General features: G+C 36.0%; 1 protein-coding gene across 1 annotated transcript in view; it reads right to left on the bottom strand.

The window, feature by feature from the left end:
- PTPRR (protein tyrosine phosphatase receptor type R) overlaps positions 1 to 24992 on the bottom strand; it is a 296114-nt gene that overhangs the window by 250799 nt on the left and 20323 nt on the right. The window contains exon 2 of the mRNA XM_003927799.4: positions 16131 to 16429. Coding sequence (XP_003927848.1) covers positions 16131 to 16429 — 299 coding nt within the window. The remainder of the gene's footprint in view (positions 1 to 16130; positions 16430 to 24992) is intronic.

Below are 24992 nucleotides of genomic sequence, written 5' to 3'. Positions count from 1 at the left end.
GTACAGTTTTCAAAAATTAAAAGGAACAACAATGAACTACTTCTGGAGAGGCTTTAAGTAAATCAGGAACCTTTATGCACGTTGCTGGTGGGAAGGTAAATTGTTAACAATTTTTCAAAAAATATAATTTGATAATTTATTAATTAAAATACTCGAGCTAAATAATGTATCTTTTGATAATATATCCAATTCACATATATACATGTGTACACACACGTATATGTATATGTACTACAGACATAAATATGTATTGTTTACACAAGTATATATACATGTTTTTCCTTCTCTAGAGTTTTCTATAAAAGATGATTATCATAGCAATTTTGCGTGGTAAACATAAAATACACAATGAATGAATGTATACAATGTAGATGTACATGGATTCAGAAGAATCATTTCAGAAAGTGGGGTATATACAAACGCGAAAATTATGCATCTATTTAGAAGAAATAATGTGAGTTTATAATGTAAAATCCCTGAGTTATATCTATGACCTATTAAGAAAAAATATTTTTAATATCAATGTGACATTATGATCTACTAGGAAAACCACTTGCAGAGTAAATATGACCCAATTTTCAAAACAATAAAAATCGATGTATGTATTTAAAGGAAATATAAATTAAAAAGATTTACATCTTTGCAAATGTAAGCCTCAATTACCTAGAGTGTGTGTTTAAGTCTATGGCATCTTTCTTACTTGATCTTCCCTGATAAATTGGGAGTTACTGTACATTTGGATTAATAATATCTTTTTCTAAAACTCTTCTAACAGAAGTTACTGACAAGGTAACTAATGTTAAGAAATTAAAGGCATTACTACATTATTTACTTCAGAAAAAATGTAGGTGAAATGTATGAGCTGCATCTAGAAGCAGGTGATGAGACAAACATATGGCAAGTGTTAGGCAGCACATTCTGGCTGAAAAGAAAAGATGTTTAGGCTCTCAGAGGATAAGAGTAGCAGTTGGGTGTCTCACAAGAAGGTAGACCACGGTGACATCAAAAACTACCAGCAGGTAGAGGTGGGCTGGCTGTGAGATCCAAGTTCAAAATCAAAACTATTAAGAAGGCAGGTTTCCAGTCTCAGAGGAAATGGAGTGCCAGTTGACTCAACAAAGCACACACTCAGGCAGGGAAGATGAGGTAACTAGAAATGGAGTATGAGCAGAGCTTTAGTCAGGCCAGCAGATGCGGCTGTGTAGGGCTGTGTGATGCACAGCTCCAGGGAATGCCATTTACTTACACTACAGCACGAAGGGTGCCTCCTAAATTTGTCCAAGACAAGAATCCCGTACAAGTTTAAGGTTTACTCCAAAATCAGAGTAGATCAGCAACAGAATTAAAAAGCCTGTCAATTATCATCATCATTGTGGTCACTATCAATACTACAACCGTGATAACTGACATAATCACAATGCAGTGTGCTTTACAGAACACATTCACTAATGCCAGAAAGCATCAAATGAGTACCCAGGTCAGGTATTAAAATTATCATGAAAATGAAGAAACATTACTTTTGGTGTTTTAGTCAGAAAGCCTTTGCCCAGGCCTATGTCCTGAATGGTATTGCCTATGTTTTATTTTTATAATTTTGGGTCTTACATTTAAGTCCTTAATCCCTCTTGAGTTAATTTTTGTATAAGGCATAAGGATGTGGTCCAGTTTTAGCTTTGTGAATATGGCTAGCCAGTTTTCCCAACACCATTTATTAAATAGGATATCTTTTCCCCATTGTTTGTTTTTGTCAGGTTTGCCTAAAACACCAAAAGCAATGGTTACAAAAGCCAAAATTGACAAATGGGATCTAATTAAATTAAGAGCTTCTGCACAGCAAAAGAAACTATCATCAGAGTGAACAGGCAACCTACAGAATGGGAGAAAACTTTTGAAATCTATCCATCTGACAAAGGGCTAATATCCAGAATCTACAAACAAATTAAATTTACAAGAAGAAAAAAAAATCAAAAAGTGGGCAAAAGGATATGAATACACTTCTCAAAAGAAGACATTTATGCAGCCAACAAACATATAAAAAAATGCTCATCATCACTGCTCATTAGAGAAATGCAAATCAAAACCACAATGAGATACCATCTCATACCAGTTGCAATGGCGTTCATTAAAATGTCAGGAAACGAGATGCTGGAGAGGATGTGGAGAAATAGGAACGTTTTTACACTGTTGGTGGGAGTATAAATTAGTTCAACCATTGTGGAAGACAGTGTGGCAATTCCTCATGGATCTAGAACTAGTAATACCATTTGACCCAGCAATCCCCTTACTGGGTATATACCCAAAGGATTGTAAATCACTTTACTATAAAGACACATGCACATGTATATTTATTGCAGCACTGTTCACAATAGTGAAGACTTGTAACCGACCCAAATGCCCATCAATGATAGACTGGATAAAGAAAATATGGCACATATACACCATGGAAAACTATATAGCCATCAAAAAGGATGAGTTCATGCCCTTTGCAAGGACATGTATGAAGATGGAAACCATTATTCTCAGCAAACTAACACAAGAACAGAAAACTAAACATTGTATGTTCATAGGTGGGAGTTGAACAATGAGAACGCATGGACATAGGGAATAGAACATCACACACTGGGGCCTGTTGGAGGATGGGGACAGGGGGACAGATAGCATTAGGAGAAATATCTAATGGAGATGAGAGGTTGATGGCTGCAGCAAACCACCATGTCACATGTATACTTGTGTAACAAACCTGCACATTCTGCACATGTACCCCAGAACTTAAAGTATAATAAAAAAAATGAAGAAACAAAGACTCAGAAATGTTCATTGATTTTTCCCGTGATCTCAAAGGCAGTCCATAGTAGAAAAGGCACATGAACGTGACATGTCTACTTCCAAAACCATTCTGTTACCACTGCCTCAAGCTGCTCACATTAGGAAGCAGAATTGGTCCCCAGCATTAAGATTGGACTGACGTTGGGGCCTGCTGAGCAATGAGCCAAACAGATCATTATGTATATTGTAATTCTATCTTGGGAAATATAGTCTTGTTTTTTTTCCATACTTAATGGATAAACAATTTCTCCCTGTAAGGGGAGCTCTTGCTGTGTAGTATTCAGACTTAACTTGTCCACACTGATTGCTGTTTTGTTATAGTGACTATTTGTTTAGATAGAACATGTTACAGAAAAGATTTGTGGCAGCTTACAAAAACATGCATAATACAAAATATAATTGAATAAAAAGGAAATAAAAAAATTAAATTACAGGGAATATGAGTGAAGAAAAGAAAACATCCAGTCAAGAATGAGGTTAGTTCACAAAATAAATAAGGCACTCAGTAAAGGTCTCTGTATTTGTTATAGGTAAACCACAATTTTGGCTCTCAGCTTTTTAGTAGTCAAAGGAAAGAAAATAATTCTCAGTGTTTAAAAGATATAATCACCAGTCAACCAACAGTTTAGGAGAAATACAAGATTCCTTGGTACTGAGGCCAGAAATATACATTTTCCATTGTTCCATGTAATGCCAATAACAGTCAATTTTTATATGGATCTTAGTATGTGTCAAGCATAATGCTAAGTGCTTTTAATGCCTTATCTCATTCAATCCCCATAATTCCATAGGATGGGTATTATTATTGTGTCACTTATTTTTTTTTTAATAAACAAGGAAAGCGAAACACCGGATGGTAACTAAGTCACTGAAGGAAACACAATTTATAAATGCCTAATTGGGAATCCTAACACAGTTCTGCTGACTCCAAAGTTATTCTTCTACCACGCAGCTTCCAATTATATCTTGCTTTGCTCCCTAAGTGTCCGTGAATACCTAATAGAATACTTCAGTATCCAATATAAGGTAGTCCCCACTATTTTCTCCCTGCCACATGGCTTTGTTTTGTTTTCTCTGTTGCACTTAGCACCATCTGAAATTATCATGTTCATTTGTTTACTTGTTCTGTTGTTTTTCTTCCATTAGAATATAAACTACACAGCTGCAACAATGATCTCGTTTATCTTGTTCCCTATTGTATCCCTAGAGTCTTTGTACTGCCTAGGATTCAGAATAAATTCAGTATTTTTTTTGAATGAATGTTTCAGGGAGCAAGAATTCAGTGTTCACTGGAAACTTTTACACATCTAAGACGTCCATTGTCCTTACTTATTACTAGTTCCTTACAGGTATTACTTATAAATTCTCAAGTCTCCATGACTTATTTATGCTCCTTATCAGAATGTATTGTTTCCTTAACTTGACTATTTTTTTTATAAGCCAGCTTGGCATAGACTTGATTTTATCAATTTGACTTTTATTTTAAAAGTTATACTTCATCTACAGATGGCATCATCACTTGTACATGAAAATTTTTAAAATTCATTATCCCATAAACAATGGTTGCTGATTTTTTAAAGCCTATATCCAAAGAATTTGCCTAGCAGCCCATTCAAGGAGATTTTTCTATATGCTGCCTCAAATTTCCTTTTTAAAACCAGATTAGCTTCAAAAAAGAAACAGAAAGCAACTTGATGGCTCAAAGCACATATAAATAAAATGTACTTCTTCAGGTTAAAAACCCTAATTCTAGTTGCCATGTTCTCAGGCAGGAAAAATAAATTCTTAAATAATGCAGCTTCACTAGGTCAGCAATGCGAGCATGAAATAATGAGGGGATTTGGTCAACTATAGATACACAAGCACATACAGAATCCCAAGATATTGAGAATAACTGATTGAATATTAATGAATGTAACCAAGGAATCTTAGCAATAAGACAGGTTCCTCACTCTGGTCATCCTAACACATAGTATTCTCAGTATTCTCTAAGTCCTTCAGGATGTCTTGGAATTTGCATCACCTGACTATCATTTTCATAGAGGAGGGCGAACACATCTCACACACACACCTCTTCCCACAATTGTAGAAACGGTTTGTGAACATTTGGCCTATCCCCTCAAAATTGGATCTTTTCACTGCAAGCTGTTTGTTGCTAACTTCTTGCTTCAGTCGAAAGCCTAAGCCATGTGAAAATGTAGGCCAAACAGAAAGACATCTAAAATTGGTGATGTTCTCATGACTTTGCTAGACTCAAATCGTCCAAATATGTCATCTAGGTAAGGAAAAAAACAACTTGAGATATGAATACTGGCTGGATTATATTTTCATCCTTCAAAAACAAACTTTAGAAAATGTCTTAAGTAGAAGATTCTGACCAACCTTGGACAATGATAAATAGCTATAGTGACAATGTGCATATTTGTATTTCTGAAGTCATTTTGACAGAATGAATAGATTCAACAGTGAGAAGCAGCAAATGCATTTGAAATAGTTCTCTTATAAAGAGCACAAAGAAAGGATATTTTCGTTTTAATTAGTCAGAGGGTGGAGACAAACATTTCCTGTATTTGTTTTCTCTTCTAAAGTATTGGGTGATTGCTGTGACACTATTCTGACACAGCCTTTGTGTCATGCTGCTGGATTTGTTGTTTAGTTTCATACCAATAACTATTACCAATCTTCAACCTTGTTAAAGATTTTTATTCTGTCACCCCATGGCTGTACCACTGAATGTCCTGCATCAACATCTTTCTTTCCCAACTTCAACAAGCAAACTGAAATTTAGTCCTGTACAAGAGAAAATGAAGAGATCTCCAAATCTAGAAGCTTTGCCATTAAATATTTACACTGGCCTAGCTCTGGAGATATTTTCTTTTGGATCCTTGCCTTTACCTGTTATTGCTGATTCCAAGATTCTTTCCACCCCATCACTAGCTATGATAAATCGGAGGAGTGACGGTCAGAAGCTATATCCTAAGTTACTGCCGTGACTGCTATCCACCCCCTGGGTTCCTGGAGGATATAGGACACCAAGAATACTCCAGGCTACACCACCACCAGGAGACCCATAAACAATGTTTATGTATCTTATCGTATTAGACACTTTGGAGAAAAGGGAGGAACAAGAAATAATAGTCAAGGAGGTCAGTCCAGCGAGACCCAAGAGTTTGTCTCTGTGATTACATCTACGTATAAAAACTTTTTTCTCCCATAGTGACTTGGAATATGATGATTCAGTAAGACTTTTTTTTTTTTTTTTTTTTTTTGAGACAGAGTCTCACTCTGTCACCCAGGCTGGAGTGCAGTGGTGCAATCTCAGCTCACTGCTACCTCTGCCTCCTGGGTTCAAACGATTCCCTGCTCAGCCTCCTGGGTAGCTGGGATTACAGGCATCTGCCACCACACCCGGCTTTGTATTTTCAGCAGAGTCGGGGTTTCAGCAACTTGGGACAGGTTGGTCTTGAACTCCTGACTTTGTGATCCACCCCCCTTGGCCTCCCAAAGTGCTGGGATTACAGGTGTGAGCCACCATGACTGGCCTAGACACACTTTTATAATTTGCCCAAATATTCATCTGAAACCTACTGCTGGTCTTCCTTGATAGGCATTTTATAATATTTAGACTTACATCACTTGTTGCCAACACTGACCCATAGAGGCTTCATATCCTCAAGTCTTTATAAGTTCCAGATTCTCACCTAATCTGCTACTGGTTTGAGTACCAGATAAATTAATGAGTTACTTTGATCTGCACTTTGCCTAAAAACATAGTGATAACATTTCTATCCCTATAGTTACTATTTATTAAGTGCTTACCATGCACTAGGCACCATTTAAGAGTTCCAGATGTGTTTTATTAATCTATATGCCTCTATGAAGTTGGTAATTTTAATCCTCCCATTTAAAAGACAATGAAAGCCAGGCACAATGGCTTATGCCTGTAATTCCAACACTTTGGGAGGCCAAGGCTGATTTGAGTTTGAGACCAGCCTGGCCAACATAGTGAAACCTGTCTCTACTAAAAATACAAGAATTAGCTGGGTGTGGTGGTGGGTGCCTGTAAACCCAGCCACTGGGGAGGCCCAGGAAGGGGAATTGCTTGAATCTAGGAAGCAGAGGTTGTGGTGATCCAAGATTGCACCATTGCACTCCAGCCTGGGCAACAAGAGCAAAACTCCATCTCAAAAAAAAAAAAAAAAAAAAAAAAAAAGATAATGAAACAAAGACTTAATAAATCACAAAAGTCACATACGAATTAGAGGGGACAGAGCAAGGATTTGAGCCACAAACACTATTATGCTATAGCTATTTTTAACTATGTCCAGTGTTTTCCCCACTCTTAACACTTTTCTGGTAAGCCGACTGATTACCTGATTGTGGATAATATCTTAACAATAACAATACCTTCACCCAGCTTAAGCTAGGGCCTTGACTTATTTTGATAATTTTTTTCACATTCCTTCTCAATTCTCTCCTGTAAACTGCAGATAATTTCTTTTTGGTTCAAGTATTTAAGAAATGTTGTGTGCCAAGGACTATATTAAGTTAAATGAAAAGCCGTGTGCCTTTCATTTTTTGAGTTTTTTTTTTTTTCCATGTCAGTAGAAACCATGCTACTTTATTCAAATACTGGGTTTTATTTCAAATGTCACAGTAATGTCACAGCCAGACCTGGGGTCTTATACCCTCCCAGGAAACAAATAAAAGGGTTAGTTATGAAGCAGACTTTAATCGTTATGAAAAACTATTATTTGGCTGAAATCTTTTGAGTGGTCAAGACTTCCAGAAGAATTTATGCTATGAGTTCCCACATTTCCATCTGTTCTCTGTGTTGGTCCTCTTTCCACTCCTGCCCAGTGATAGCCTATTTCATTCTATCATTTCCCTCTGTCTACATTCTCTCACCCACTCACACAGTGTTAACTGCCATGCTTGGGTCTGTGCATATCTCCCAGGTCTAAAGGTTTGGCCGTGACCTGTCTGAACTCTAGACTCACATTCTAGTTGTAGACTAGCACTGTGAGTTAAGCTTCATCAATTTGCTCAGAGAAAATCTTCTAGGGAGTTGTAGCTCTCATATTTTCCCTAAAGCAAGAGAAAGAAACACGTTGTTTCTACCACCTGAGTCACAGGGATCATAGTGAGAAAACTAAAGCATTTTGCTAAGTGGTGCCAATCCCATCAAAGACGGGCAGGGCCAAATGCCCAGAATGCCCAGTGTAATCAGCCATTAGCAGTGAGATTTGTAAGTGAACTATTGAGTAGTAACAAGACAGTAAGCTTGATTTGCAGGCATTTATGATTACAGGTAAATACACAAGCAAAGAAAGGAAAGGGGACAAAGTCATGAACAAAAGGCACATGAGAGAACAGTTCCTAACTGTAAAACAAAAGGCAATTTTAGAGAGAACTGAAAGTTCCAAGCAAATATTTGCTCCTAAGATATTATTTTCATTTATCTGCAGATGCTATTTTTTGACATTATTGTGGAAATTTTGGATTAAAAAAAGGGTTTTCAGGCTTCAACGTAAAGAGGAACAACACTGCCTTTCTTCCTCAAAGAAAAGTCCTAAAATAAAATGTTTTGTATCTTCTAATCAGAACATTGTGTTTTTTTGTTCTGTTTACTTCTTTGGCTATTTTAAATAATTCACCTTACTTAAGATTTAAGGTCTAAGACCTATGAAGCAGACATAATTTGCCCAAATGAAAAAAAATAATTAGATCTATATTACAATTATATGAAGAGTTTATAAAGAAAGTAGCTTTCTCTGAGATAAGCTCACCAAATTCTCTCAGTAATATTAATTGGGCAATTGCTAAGAAAATAATACTGGCCGGGCGCGGTTGCTCATGCCTGTAATCCCAGCACTTTGGGAAGCCGAGGTGGGTGGATCACGAGGTCTAGAGATCGAGACCATCCTGGCCAACATGGTGAAACCCCATCTCCACTAAAAGTACAAAAAATTAGCCGAGTGTGGTGGTGCGTGCCTGTTGTCCCAGCTACTTGGGAGGCTGAGTCAGGAGAATTGCTTGAAACCGTAAAACGTAAGTTGCAGTGAGCCGGGATTGTGCCACTGCACTCCAGTCTCGTGACAGAGTGAGACTTTGTCTCAAAAAAAAAAAGAGAGAGAGAGAGAAAAAAAAAAAAAGAACACTATATTTGATATAGTCAACATGTATTTCCCCTTCTCGGGATCAGTGGCCTTAAATCAATGACTGTACTGGGAATATAAGACAATATGTAAAACTGAAAGTTACTATACAATGAAATTTTTAGCAGCTGTTAAACATGATGCTATAGAAAGGTATTTAATGACTCAGAAACCTGTCCATAATATAAACTAAGTAAAAAATCATAAAGTACATATATGCAGAATTCATACTTTTATAAAAGTATATGCACACCTGTAAACATAAAAGAATATATACAGAGAGTAAGATTACCTTGGTTATCTAACAGTTAAGGATGGTTTTGATTTTCCTTTTTCCTTATCTAAGCTTTCTAAATATTCTACAACTCTATGAAAATGCATAATTTTTAGAATCAGAACAAAAATATTACTAAATTATTCCCTGCCAATTCATTGCACCTGGAGAGCAAGGCCTAGCTTTAGTAATGATAATCAATTAAACTAGCTGTCTTAAGGCTTGAGTCATCCTAATATGGAGTGTGTATGATCCCAAACAAGCAGATGCACTGAGTGGTCCAGGGTCCTAACGTCACACAGACATTGCTGAGGCTTAGCCTCTAGCATTTCCAGAGTGCATTCCAGCATCCTCCTTGCTGCTTTAATAGGTAGAAATGGTGAAAAGCAACAGATGGTGACAGTTATGACTGTCAGGATGCCAAGCTCAAGAACGGAATTTCTACTTCAAGACTATTTTGCAAGGAGACAGTAATAGCTGGGGAAATCTAAGCATGAAGCTTTTCACAGTGCAAGTCTGGTGATTATATAAGAAGGTGATTATATAAGAAGATCTTATGATTGAATAGGAAGCATTAACAATATGTTAAGAGAAGAACAAAAGTTCAACCAAACTCCTGGAATAGACCATTGAATTTCTTTTTCTAGAGTTTCTTAAAAATAAAATCTAATTGGACACTGTATTTTTTTATTAATATCTGTGAAATGGCTATTGTGGATCTTTTGAATCAAGTCAAATAATTTTGACTCCTGGAAGTAGATTAAGCAATCATCAATATTCAGTGACTAGCTATTTTGCATTTGCTATTGAAAGGTTATAGATACAAAACAAGTATATTTTTCACAGAATTTCCACTCTACGTGGGGAGAGAAAACGTAACACGAGATAACATGATAATAGGTAATTAAGTGTTAAAATTGTGTGCTCAAACATGTTTTCTTGACAATGAGATGCACTATTTATTCAAATACAAGATTTTGAATTGTGTTTCTTTTGGCATCAACTCATTCTTTCATCAGATAAAGAGTTTTGAGCCCTTATACTGTTGTGGTCACTGGAAATACAGCAGGAACAAAATAGAAAAATCCCTATCTTGTGGAACATACATTATGACTGGGGAAGAAAGACATTAAAGGTAACAGCTAGGGGTGTTCCATAAGCACTATGAAGAAAAATAATGCAGGCAGGTAGACATAAATGTCTATGGAGGCTGTAGTTTTAAACAGAGTGTCACGCTGGCTAGGTCTAAAACAGCTCTTTCCTTCTTTCAGTGATGTCATATGTTCCCAATGTTTATTTTCTTTTTTGTTTCACATTTCTATTTTTGAAATTTCTTCCTTAAAACTATCAAAGCTGTCTGTCAAAAATTTAAGTAGGAGCCAGGTACAGTGGCTCATGCCTGTAATCCCAGCACTGTGGGAAGCCGAGGCGGGATCACTCGAGGTCAGGAGTTTGAGACCAGCCAGCCCAACATGGCAAAACCCTGTCTCTACCAAAAATACAAAAAAATTAGCCTAGCATGGTGATGCGTGACTATAGTCCCAGCTACTTGGGAGGCTGAGGCAGGAGAATCGCTTGTACCCAGGAGGTGAAGGTTGCAGTGAGCCTAGATCATACCACCGCCCTGCAGCCTGGGCAACAGAGCAAGATTCTGCCAAATAAATAAATAAATAAATAAAAATAAAAATAAATAACTTGTAGAAAAAAGTAGGAAATTTACAGCAAGTTGAAGTAAAAAAATGCAATAAAAAATCATTCATCATTTCAGTGTCCAAAACAACTGCATTCTGTTATTTGACATTTATTAATTTAAAAATAATGAATGACCCCTCATTATGTGCTAGACAAACGATTTGCAGGAATTGTGTTATTCTAGGTAGAATAAAAAGAATAACAAGGGTAAAATTCTAGGCAGAATAGGCTCACTGTCACGAAGTAGAGAGAAGGCCAGAGCAGTTTGCAAGGAGTCAGAAAAAGGTGACGTGGTGGGAGATGGGCTCAGAGACACAGAGGTAGGCCTATTGTGTGCTATGCTTCTCAAACCTCTGAAAATTCAAGAATCCTCCAGAATGCTTGCTGAATGCATTCATTCCTGGGATCTATCCCAGAACTATGGAATTAGAATCCTTAGGCAAGAGTTCTGGGAATCTTGGATCCCAGGTGATGTAGGATGTAGGCTATGAGAAAATGTTTGAATTTTAGTTCAGTGGCAATGAGAAGGCAGTTGTGAGTGTGTGAGTGTGTGAGAGTGTGTGTGTGTGTGTGTGTGTGTGTGTGTCTGTGTGGTGTGTGATATGATCTGATTCAAACTTTCTGTAGGTCACTACAACAAAAATGGGAAAGAGTGGGTACAGTGACTAGTCAGCAGCATGTTCCAATAGTTTATGAGGGAAAGAAAAGCCAAGACTCAAACAGATAGTTTTGTTGTTGCCGTTGGCTGGCTGTAACAATTACATGAGATAATACTTGCATAGTTCTTAGCATGCTATCAATGTTTTATACTTAACAAAAATATAATTTACTTACCACTATCATGATTTTTTGTCAAAAAGCTATTCAATTGTGCCAATCTCAAGTGGTCAATAATCTTCCACTCACTTGTGATGCCTCACTTATCATTCTCTAATTTCTCATATGGACTCAAATTGCTCCATGATTTCTCCTTTTTCATTTGTAAATTTGCATGCATACATTTTCAGTAGTTGTTTAACCAACCTTCTTGTATTGCAACTTTTAAAATCAGATTTATTCTCTTAGGGCTTCATATGCATCCCACCTGGGAACTTGGGACATGTGTTCTGGGACTATATTGAAGCGTATCTGAGTCATACCTCACCTTATAGTAGACTTGTGCCTTTTACCAATTTATTACTTTGTACTTGGTATTATATTTGCTATTTTAATAATCTCATATGCCCTTAACACACATTAATTCAAAATATTTCCCAAAGTCTGTGTTTGAACCATGCTTTTTAGGCGTTTACCCACCATAAGCAAGTCATTTAGCTCAAGAATAAGCCTAGATATCTGCTTCTTCACAGCTTAACACAGCGTCAATTGTCCCTACTATATAAACAATCACCATCAAGAAGTATATAGGCTACCATAGTTTTTCACAAATTTGAGACTTTTTGGGGTCAAAATATACTAAAGCATAGTCCTCATTGGCAAACAGTCTGAATTTCTAGACGTATCCCAGGGATCCTAGGTTTCTCCTACGTCAGGAGAAATGCTAAATGCTGATTGAACTATATCTAAAGCTAAATACACTACTAAAGTGTCTGTATTTGAACCAATAAATTTTCTCCAATATCTGTTTAATTTTTTATCACTTGAAACTAAATATTCCTCACCAATACATCTTCCATGACTTAGCTGAATTTTATTGGTATGTACATAGATGAAGCCTATCTTTGGGTCATCTACTACACAAATATAAAATTATAATTAAATCAATTTGTCTATTGAGAAAGTGTCCAACAATTATTTATCCACATCACACAACACAGCAAATGCTACAAAATTTCTTTACTGTGGCAAAGCAATAAGAAAGCTGGACTTTCAAGCCCTTCAAATAATGTCTAAGATTATCACTTTACCTCTAAGATCAATCTCAAAATGTAGTCAACAGCAGAACAAAGTTGTGGTATGCCATAAATCCAAGTTTAGAATGAAATTAAAACCCATAGATATCACAAGGTTTGGGCTTTAATAGTTTTCTAAGTCAAATACCAGATAAAAGTATTTACAAAGAATGTCCTGTATCACTGAAACAACAGAAATCTGTGTGTTGATCTGGGTGAGTCGTGAGCAAAACAAGAAGTTTCAGGATTCTAGGATCTCAAGGAGAGAATCGCAAGCCCCTAGAAACTCATCACAGTCTTCCTATATGCTCACAGAATGCTTCCCACTTCCCTAAGAACTGCCATTGCATCCTCTCCTCCCCTTTCGCTCCCTTCTTTCCCCCTTCTTTCCTTGCTTCCTTTCCTTCTCTTCCTCCTTTTTCTCCTCCTTCATCTTCTTTCCTTTATTTTTATTCCCACAAGTCCATCTCACAGACTGGTCATAATCTTCCCATTTCCATGCCCTCTCAATGATGTCAAAAAGCACCCCTTATATTCCCAAATCTTCCTAGTCCCCAGTTTGCTCAGATTTTGGCCAGGCTAGAACATTCTTCACTCAGTAGCCTATGCTGAACTAAAATGGCCTGTAGTTGCTTGCATTTCACCACTTTCACTTGTACCTCTAAGTTCCCTCCTTCCTGGTGTTGTGGCCTTGTGGCTTAACAAATACCCTGAGGATCCAGTGTCATGAGCTATGGATTTTATAGCACACTTTCATCTGAAGCTATATGCCTTTCCTCTTACCATAGCACCGACCTTGGGGCATTTATATCCTCTCTACATTGTACTTGCACAGAAATCCTAGTAACAGCTTCTTAATTGAGTTTCTGGAACATAATTAGCATTCTTGGAAATAAACAATCTAATTATGCTATCCTCTCCTCATAATAAATAAACGATAAATTTTCCTGATTACTAATAATAAGAAGAAAGAGGAAAAAATTCATTTGTGGACAAGTGTTCTTACGAAATGCTTTGTGGCAGCAACTGGGAATCGGAGAGGAGAGACACACGTAACTGTCATGTCTTTGCTAGATGTAGCATTCTAAAACTCATTGTCAATGGTAGCTGAAACAAGACAGAAAAACAAATATTGGAGGAGCAATGCTTGATCCTTCTGAGCTAGGAAGTCTTAAAAGTTACATATAAATTTTAGAGGTTGAGTGTGGCTTTTTACCCTGGATGAAAAAAAAATGAACTGGAGAAATTACAGGCAAGATATTGGCAGTCATTAACATGGTCTATTTGGGTATAAATTAAGTCACAAAATAATTCTTAGTACCACTACAATATCCCTCAAACAAGAAGTCTGCAATGATATATATGTTTATACACATGTACAAATGAGATGCAAAAACACGCATCGATTAATCCATTAAAGTCATTACGCTGCCCCAGAAAATAACCCTTGCTTCCTGTATGCCTCATCCACATATCCATTTTTCTGCATAGAATGCATCTTCAAATTAGCTGATATTTAATTGTCTCACCCCTTTGCTTTTTGAGGAAGCTAAACATTATTATTTAAAAAATAACCCTGCCTCCCCGGTTTTGCTGCTAAGTCATTATGTGCATAAGTAATCTAAGCGGATTATAGGAAACATTAGCACTTTGCCAGCTACCAAAGCCACAGAATGGTTAGAGGCTAGATCAAATGAGGCTAGGGAAAGCTAATGCACCAAAATTGCCTATTGCCACTATGTAATCATCACCCAAAAGAAAAAGCACAGCTTCTTCATGAATCTCCAAACCACAAATAAACTGAAAGTAAAATGACCTGCCAGAATACCTCATCGATGCCTTTTATTGTCCATAATATTAAATTAACTAGACAGTACACGACATTACAAGATAGAACAAACCTCTTGAACCATAATTCACAGTGACTAAGAGTTGATGACTGTGGGTATACGATGGTCACTAGGTGCAGTATCTCCCATGAGCCCTAGCATTAACGTGAGCATCTCCAGATACAGAGACATCATTATCATCATTTACCTTCACTGAATAGACAGAGTACATGACTTTCACCTTCAGAACATCTGCTACTCATGTAATGCAGAAAACTTGTTCAAGTATTTCAGGATGCCAAGTGACCCACATATTTTCTCTTAACAAGAGTTCACCTTGTGTTCTCAGCTTATGATTTTTATTGAATTATTGCTATTTCCTCCAGACATTTTCCAAGCAAAAGAAGACACTGTATTTCATTCATGTCTCTGTTTCCAGATATCCCAAGGGGAAACTAGATCATAATAAATAATCAATGTATGTTAGTTCAAAACATTGATGAATGCAACTTTGATTCTCAATACTAAGTAAATTACGCTATATGTAGTAGGTAAAAAAAATAAAGAAAAGAAAAACAAACTTGTTAAATTTAATTACATTTGTTGCATAGAGAAGTTGCCAAAATGCAAACATGGTTTCATCGAATTATCTTGGCCTCACAAATCAACTCATTTGATTATATTTTGGAGGAGAAATGCAAGAACAACCATTTAGCTACTGATTTATAGTTTTAATGTGGATCCTCCTACGATGATGCTAAACCAGAGATTGACTATAGCCCAAATAGGGTGTCGACCTCAGCACGTATTTAAAGTATGATACCACCACAATTTGGGAACTCTTACCTGGGTTATACAAGCAAGGGAACTTTAAGAACACAAGCAATGTGATTGTTTCATCACTTTAATAAAGAATGGTGTTTATTCAGTAGTATCAGGAATATCATCTATCACTCCCCACTCATTTTATTTGCTCCAGTGACAGAAAACTACTTGCCCTCTACCACACCTCTCCCTTTCAGTCATCTCATTTACTGTAATTTGAGTCAAGTGACCAGAGAATCTTCAGTAAGTGCTATTTATTTACACAGGCTGAGACTGAGGCCTATCTGCTTAAAACAGATTCTCACAGAAGGCAGGAGGGTCAGTACAGGATAGGATATAATCAACTATAAGGCCTTCCTAAAGTAATCTTTTATTCAAATATTTATTAAGCATCTACCATGTATCGTGCATTCTGCTATGAGCAGAGGATATAGACAAGTTTTCTGATTACTTAAGAGGAAGAAAACAGACAATAGTCAAGTAGGAAATTAGAAGTGCCACAGAATAAGTGTTGTGGTACATAACCACTGGGATTCACTGATAATTATTCACAATTAGTGGTTTTTTTTTTTCAAGCATCAATGACAGGAAAGCATCAACATCAGCCTCAGCATCAGTTTAACTTGCTACTCACCACCACAATTACATTTGCTGCCGGGATTGGAAGATTTTCCACTTCAACATCTTGACCATCCATGGCCAGCAGATTGAGAGAAGGGTCATATGCAGGTCTAGGAAATGCTGAATTGACAATCTGGTGGCGTTTGCTTACTTGAGTTTCGGAAGAGGAATGGTAGCTATGTTTATAGATTTTTTGTGGGGCTATATCCAGGCTCTTCTCAATGTCTTGTGAATGGTGGTAAACAAATACTGGCTTTCCACTCTTCTTCTGATTAATTGCCAAAAAATGATCATTGTTTCCTGAAAAGCACCCTGGAAGAGGGAAGAAGCAGAAACAATATCAAAGACCCTATTCAGTAAGAGAGGTAGATATATCTAATAAAGAGACTTACCCTTTCTTGAGAGGATTTAAGACTTGTGAAGGATTTAGGTTAGTTAGTCTCCATCTTTCTCTGCTTCATGATCCTCCCCACCAAACAGAATACACCTTGTGGTATAAAGGCCTCTCAGAGACTTTTGGTGGATAGAAGTGGGTGTACTTTGAAAAGTTCTATTTTTTTGGATTTTCTGATGCCACTTTTACTAAGAAATTTCCTCTTTTATCTATACCCATAGTTTCAATACCTAGTTGGGCTTCTATTCCTGGATGTCCTATCTGCTGCTGACATTATAAATAGTTCTATCATATTTAAGCTTTCCTGAAATATAAGCATTTCCTACAATTCTTATTTCATACTTGTTGCTTGTATTACAATTAACAGTTTTCTTCACGCTTATGGAATATTTTAAGCTCACTGAGAAAAGAAATGAGTATACTTATTGTGGGAGAAACTTTCAATAGTCCAAAAAATATCCATCCTTTCCTTCTTACTTATGTTAAGTAATATGGCCCTCTAGGTAGAGACTACATTTCTCTCAGTCTTCCCTGGAACTAAGCATTGCCATTTGATCAAGTTATAGCTATTGGAATATGAGTAAACAGATGTTAGAGATTTAATGTGGCCTTGCTTTTTACATTTCCTCCTTTGTGCTGGCTAAAATGCAGATGGTCTGGTAGGAGCATGAGGTGGAAAGCATGTGTCAAAGATGGTAGAGCCCTAAGACAAAAGATTCTGATCCCTGATCAGAATACCAACCTCACAGTTCCCACTCAGACTATTAGAGGAGAGAAAAAAAATTTTCTATTGAGTTTTACCTGCTATATTTTAAGGATCTTTGTTACAGCAATTAAATTTATTTAGTAACAAAAACATTCATTTCTATTTCTTCTGTTAGATAAATATTCATTGTTAGAAAAACCATTGAATAATGGTTTTTGTTCTTTGTTACTGGCCACAGGAGGAAATAGTTAATACATATGAATCAAAAAGAGTATTACTAGGTCAAACACCAATTAGAAAAGCAAACGTGAGATCTGTTACCTAACATTGTGCCTAGCAATGGTACCCCAGGTTCTCCCTGGGAATGTCTACAGCAACAAGTGATGTCCTTAGAAAATTACTTAACTCTTTTTACAAGAATTATTCTGCAATCTCCTACTATCTTTTACTTCCCAAATCTTGCAAGGGCCTTCACTTTTTTTGTTTTTGTTTCAAGTTTCAGCTATTTACATGCCCAAATTCAATAGCATTATCATGGCAAATCTCATCCTCATGCTACTGGGCATTGTAAGTTCCTTTTCTCTTAGGTGAGAAACCCAAGTTCATTTATGTGTACAATATACCTTTCCCAAAGCACAGAATCATCTCTCAATGAGTGATATTTAAAAAAGTAAACTAGGATGAAAATAGTATAGTATTTTATTTCTTAACTCCAAAGGAATTACTTCACTGTAGTGATATCAGATAGTTTCTCAGAGGGAAAGAAGAAAATTAGTCTCCTTTCAGAAATTACTCTCCTTACAATGATATTGTAGTGTCCTGGAAGAATTTCTACATAAAAGTAATTTACTAAAAAGTAAATTAATTTTTAGCAAAATACAAAATAAACATCTTGTGGTCAGAAAGTTAATATACATCTAAAATGTTTTAGCACCATTTTCCATTAATAAAACAGTGATAAGAATAACAACACTGAGGTATCCTGTTCTGAATTCCAGTATACTACATATGTTCCTAATGATGGTTTCATTTCCAAATCTGAGGAATGCATTTAATTCAGACAAAGAAAAAGTACAATTACTTAAAGGTCATCATTGTCCAAGTATCATCTTTGGCAAACTATGGGTGGTTTGATTATTTAAAAAAAAAGTTATGGTCAATTTAGCATGCTCAGAACATGATGATGAATTTCCATTACTATTTCAGAATCTACATAAAATATGATTCAAGTGGTCTAAAAAGATAAGGCTATTGGTACCAGAAGATGATTTTCATGCTATTTATTATATCATGGAAGAAAGTATTTGACTAAGAAAATAACTAATCTTTACAACCCCACATGAAAGTTGAAGACATATTGGTGAAACAGAGTTGCTGAAGATGCAGGATGTATATGTTGATAACGTAAGTCTTGATGGAAAGCAAAGGCTGTAAAAACTAGCAATTCCTCTACTCTGTATTCTCTATAAATATTAAAGAAAAAAGAAAAAAGCAGCTTAGAAGATTGGAGGAAGCAGATATCTGACAAGAGGAGCAATAACTGACAAATAGTAAATTACACAAATAACTTCAATCTTTCTTTTTATATTTTATCAATCACAGCAAGCATTTTCAGAACCATTTGACCTAAATAGAATACCTAAGTCCAGTTAACAAATGTCTGCTAAAATTGGCCTACCAATAAAAGGAAAAAATTGAAATACAATTGAAACACAATTAAAATGTCCCTACCTTATCCACTTGTCTGTGTGAATGAACTTAGTCCTGCCTTGCTCTTTAGTAATGAGTTCTAAGACAGCAGTGTAATATCAGGTGTCCTACCATAATCATTAGGTAAGAAAAACATTTTCATAGTGCCATCCTTAGATTCTCTGGATTGGAACTATCTGGGACACAACGATGCAGTTTCTCAGATCCCAGGCTGGAACCACCAAAGCATAATCTCTGTATATGCAGCCTAGAAATCCGGATTTATAGTAAAATTCTTGTATTTAAACTCTGAAGTTTGAGGACCACTGACCTAGTGTCTGGAAGTAGTTTTGTATTTTCTGTCCTCAAATGCTACTTCTCTATTGCCTCTTTCACTTCAGCTTTATGAATATACTCAAGTAAACATTTTGGAAATGTGAAGATTGAGATACCAAGTTCTCTGTTAGTGAAGCTGTAATTCGAAGGCAGCCAGCCATCACAGATCTTTTTCCTCTGTCCTCTCAACACCTGAGACCCTGGACTCAGATACAGGTATGGAAGGGCAAGAAACTCACTTCAAATAGAATGATATATATACTTTTAAAGTCAAAGTGTGAAAAAAATATATATCATGAAAACCTAATAAAAAGAAAGTTGGAGTGACTGTATTAATATCAATTCAGTGCAAAGAAATTACCGAGGATAAAAAGGAATATCACATAACGATGGATGTATGATGCAATGTACATAAGAATACATAATAATCTAAGATGCGTATCAAAAATGAGCTTAAAATTCATGAAACAAAGCTGACCAAAATGAAAGGAGAAATAGGAAAATTCACATTTATCACTGAAGACTTTAACTGTTCCCTCTCAGTATTAAGTAGAATGAGGAGACAGAAAAGAAGTGAAGGCAGGCTTATAAAACAATGACCCATCAACCAAGTGGGTTTCATAGATGTTTATGGAACAGACAACCAAAGCCACCAGAATACACATTCTTTTCAAGTGCTTATGGGTATTCATCAAGATAGACTGTATCCTAGGTCATAAAATAACACATTTGAAAACTGAAATTATATGAAGTATACTCTTTGACCATGAAGGAATTAAACTAGAAATCAGTAACAGAAAGAAAACAAGAATATTTCCAAAATTTGGAAATCAGAAAAAACCCACACATTTTTAAATATCCATGGGCCAAAGAGAAAAGTCACGAGACAAATTAGAACGTATTTTGAACTGAACTAAAACAAAAATATAACATACCATAATTTGTGGGATGCAGTTGAAGCATTGCTTAGAGAAAGAAATAACATTAAATGCTTATATTAAAGGTCTAAAATCAGTAATCTCAGCCACTTTAAGAAACTAGAAAAAGAGCAAAATAAGTGTAAAGAAATTAAAAAATTAAAAGTAGAAATCACTACACTGAAAATAGAAAAACAAGAGACAAAAATGAATGAAACAAAAACTAGGTCTTTGAAAAGATTAGTAAAATTGATAAAACTCTCACAAGACTAACAGAAAGAGACTACAAATTTCTAGTATCAGAAATGAAAGGAGGGATATCATTAGACTCAGCAGATGAAAAATGTATAAAAAGAAAAATAACAATCCTCTACATATAAATTAGACAATTTAGATAAAATCAATTCCTTGAAAACCACAAACTATTGAAACGCACTAAAGATGAAATAAGTAATCTAAATTGTGCTAAAATTATAAAATGAATTAAATTTTTACTTAAACTTTTTCTGAATCAAAAATCTTCAGGACCAAATGGCATAACTGAAAATTTCTACCAAATGAAGAAAAAGATAACGTCAATTCTATATAATTTCTCTCAGAAAATAGAAGGCGGAACATTCACCAAAACCATCTCTTGAAGCCAAAATTACCCTGATAATAAAATCAGATAGAGACAATCCCCCTTCCAGAAAACACTATAGACCAATATTGCTCATTAACACAAATGCAAAAGTCTTCAACAGAATATTAGCAAATCGAATGCAGAAATATATAAAAAGACAAGTGGGGCTTATCATCCTGGAAATGTAGGGCTATTGACAGTGAAAGAAGAAAAATATTGTCCTATTAGTTGATGGAAAAAACGATTTGACAAAAGTCATGTCTATTCGTAGTAAGAAAAAATTAAGTAAACTAGAAATAAAAGAGAATGTTCTCAACCTGATAAAACATACCTACACCAAACCCCACAGTGAACATGATGCTTAACAGTGAAAGACTGAATGCTTCCTTTCTAAGACAAGGACAAGGCACCCATACCATTGCTATATAACATTGTGCTAAGAGTCCCAGTCAGTGCCATGAGACAAAGAAAAGGAGTAAAAGCATAAAACTGCTTTATTTGCAGACGACATGACAGCCTCTGTAAAAAATCCCAAGGAATTTACCAAAATCTGCCTAGAACAGGCAGGCAAGTTTAGCAAGGTCACAAAATATAAAGGCAACCTACAAAACTCAATGGCATTTGTATAAGTTAGTAATGTATAACTGAAAACTAAAAGTAAAATAACAACTGCCCCCAAATAAATATTTAGATGTAAATCTAAATATAATACATCATACCATATATAAAAATTAAATTAAGATTTACATATAAAATCCATACAATAAAACTACTGGAAGAAAAGATAGGCAAAAAACTCCACAGTAGTCTGGGCAATGATTTTTCTTTTTAAATATGACCCCAAAAGCACAAGCAACTAAAACAAAAATAGACAAATGGGATTGCATCAAAAAAGCATCTGCACAGCAAAGGAAACAATTAACAAAGTGAAGTGATAACCCACAGAATGGGAGAAACTATTTGCAAACCACGTATCTGATAAAGGATTGATATCAAAAATACATAAGAAATTCAAACAATCCAATACCAATAAAATTAACCTAGTTAAAAAATGGGGAAAAGATTTGGACAGACGTTTCTGAAAAGAAAACTTGTCCAGTCTATCATTGATGGGCATTTGGGTTGGTTCCAGGACTTTGCTATTGTAAATTGCCGCAATGAACATACACGTGCATGTGTTTTTTTTATAATAGAATGATTTATAATCCTTTGGCTATATACCCAGTAACGGGATTGCTGGGTCAAATGAAATTTCTATTTCTAGGTCCTTGAGGAATCACCACCCTGTCTTCCACAACGGTTGAACTAATTTACACTCCTACCAAAAGTGTAAAAGTATTCCTATTTCTTCATATCCTCTCCAGCATCTGTTGCCTCCAGATTTTTTAAAGATCGCCATTCTAACTGGTCTGAGATGGTATCTCAATGTGGTTTTGATTGTATTTCTCTAATGACTAGTGATGATGAGCATTATTTTGTATGTTTCTTGGCCTCATCTATGTCTTCTTTTGAAAAGTGTCCATTCACATCCTTTGCACACTTTTGAATGGATTTGTTTTTTTCTTGTAAATCTGTTTCAGTTCTTTGTAGATTCTGGATATAGCCCTTTGTCAGATGGGTAGCTTGCAGAAGCTGTTGGTTGCTGGTTCACTCTAATGATTGTTTCTTTTGCTGTACAGAAGCTCTGAAGTTTAATTGCAGGGGGGTGTTGAACAGTGAGAACACATGGACACAGAGAGGGGAGCATCACACACTGGGGTCTGTTGGCAGGGAACAGGGGAAGGATGGAGGGGTAGTGAGGTTGTGTAGGGATAACATGGGAGAAATGCCAGATATAGGTGATGGGGGGATGGAGGCAGCAAACCACATTGCTGTGTATGTACCTATGCAACAATCCTGCATGTTCTGCACATGTACACCAGAACCTAAAGTACAATAAAAATATATTTTAAAAAGGGAAAAAAGAGAAAACTTATGAATTTCCAACAGATACATGAAAATATGATCAGCATCACTAATCATTAGGAAAATGCAAATGAAAGCCACAATGAGGTAACACCACACACCTGATAGAATGGGTTTATCAGAAAAGATGAAAGTTGAGTGTTGGCCAGGATGGGAAGAAAGGGGAACTCCTGTGCATTGTGGTGGAAATATAAATGAGTACATGTGATTTCTTATCCAAAATGCTTGGGACCAGAAATGTTTTGAATTTTGGATTTTCTGGATTTCAGAATATTTTCAGAATATACACCAATTAAGCATTCCTCATTAAAAGGTCCAAAATTCAAAATACTTCATTGAGCATTTCCTTTGAGCATCATGTTGGCATACAAAAAGTTTTCTATTTTGGAGCATTTAGAGTTTTGGATTTTTTTTTGGATTATGGATGCTTCATCTGTACAGTCATTATGGAAAATGGTATGGAGGTTCCTCAATAAACTAAAAATAGAATTACCATATGTTCCAGCAATCCTGCTTCTGGTTGTGATCTCCTCAAAATTAAAATCAATTTTCAAAGAGATGCCTACACTCCCATGTTCACTGAAGTATTATTCACAATAGCCAAGATAGGAAAACAACCTAAGTGTCCATCAATAGATGAATAGAACATGGCACTGGTATAAAAACAGATACATAGACCAATGGAACAGCATACAGAACCTAGAAATAAACCCAAATGCTTAGAGTCAAATGATCTTCAGTAAAGCAAGCATTAGGGAAATGACACCCTTTGCAAAAAGTGGTGCTGAGATAATTGGCTAGCCACACGTATAAGAATGAAACTGGATACTCATCTCTCACCTTATACAAAAATCAACTCAAGATGGACTGAGGACTTAAATCTGAGACCTGAAACTCTAAAAACCCTAGATGATAACATTGGAAAATCCCTTCTAGATACTGGCTTAGGCAAGGATTTCATGACCAAGAACCCAAAAGCAAATGCAATAAAAACAAAGGTAAGTAGCTGGGACTTAATTAAACTAAAGAGCTTTTGCATGGCAAAATGAACAGTCAGCAGAGTAAACAGACAACCCACAGAGTGGAAGAAAATCTTCACAATCATACATATGACAAAGGACTAATATCCAGAACCTACACAAACAAACAAATCAGCAAGAACAGAACAAACAATCCCATCCGAAAGTGGGCTAAGGACATGAATAGACAATTCTCAAAAGATGATATACAAATTGCCAACCAACATATGAAAAAATGCTCAACATCACTTATGATCAGGGACATGCAAATCAAAACCCCACTGCAGTACCACCTTACCCCTGCAAGAATGATCATAATCAAAAAATCAAAAAGTTGATGTTGGCATAAATGTGGTGATCTGGGAACACTTCTACACTGCTGGTGGGAATGTAAACTAATACAGCCACTATGGGAAATGGCGTGGAGATCCTCAAAGAACTAAAAGTGGAACTACCATTTGATCCAGCAATCAAACTACTGAGTATCTACCCAGAAAAAAAGAAGTGTCGTTATATGAAAAAGACACTTGCACACTCATGTTTATAGCAGCACAATTTGCAATTACAAAATCGTGGAACCCACCTAAATACCCATCGATCAATGAGTGGATAAAGAAACTAATTGATATAGATACTATGTAAAGAAACTCATTAATGTAGAAACTATAGATCTACCTACCTACCTACCTACCTACCTACCTATCTACACGCAGTGGAATATTACTCAGTCATAAGAAGGAATTAATGGTATTTGCATTGACCTAGGTGGTATTGAAGACTATTATTCTAAGCAAAGTAACCTGGGGAATGGAAAACCAAACATCATATGTTCTCACTGATGTGTGGGATACAAAGCCATGAGACTGATACGATGGACTTTGGGGACCTGGGGGAAGAGTGGGAGGAGGGCAAATGATAAAAGTCTACAAAGAGGGTGCAGTGCATACTGCCCAGGTAATGGGTGCACCAAAATCTCACAAATCACCACTAAGGAACTTAACCATGTAACCAAATATCCCCTGTATCCAAGTAACTTATGGGAAAAAAAGAGAAAAGGTAGCATGTACATATAATGTAATACTATTCAGCCTTCTTAAAAAAAAAAAAAAAAAAAAAAAGGAAATCCTAACCCTTGTGACAATATGGATGAACCTAGAGGACATTATACTAAGTGAAATAAGGTTGGCACAAAAAGACAAATATCCTATGATCTCACTTATATGTGGA

This window comes from Saimiri boliviensis, chromosome 7, assembly GCF_048565385.1.
Source record: "Saimiri boliviensis isolate mSaiBol1 chromosome 7, mSaiBol1.pri, whole genome shotgun sequence".
Taxonomy (NCBI): Eukaryota; Metazoa; Chordata; class Mammalia; order Primates; family Cebidae; genus Saimiri; species Saimiri boliviensis.
Note: the sequence above shows the minus strand (reverse complement) of the source record. Positions and strands in the feature narration are given on the sequence as shown.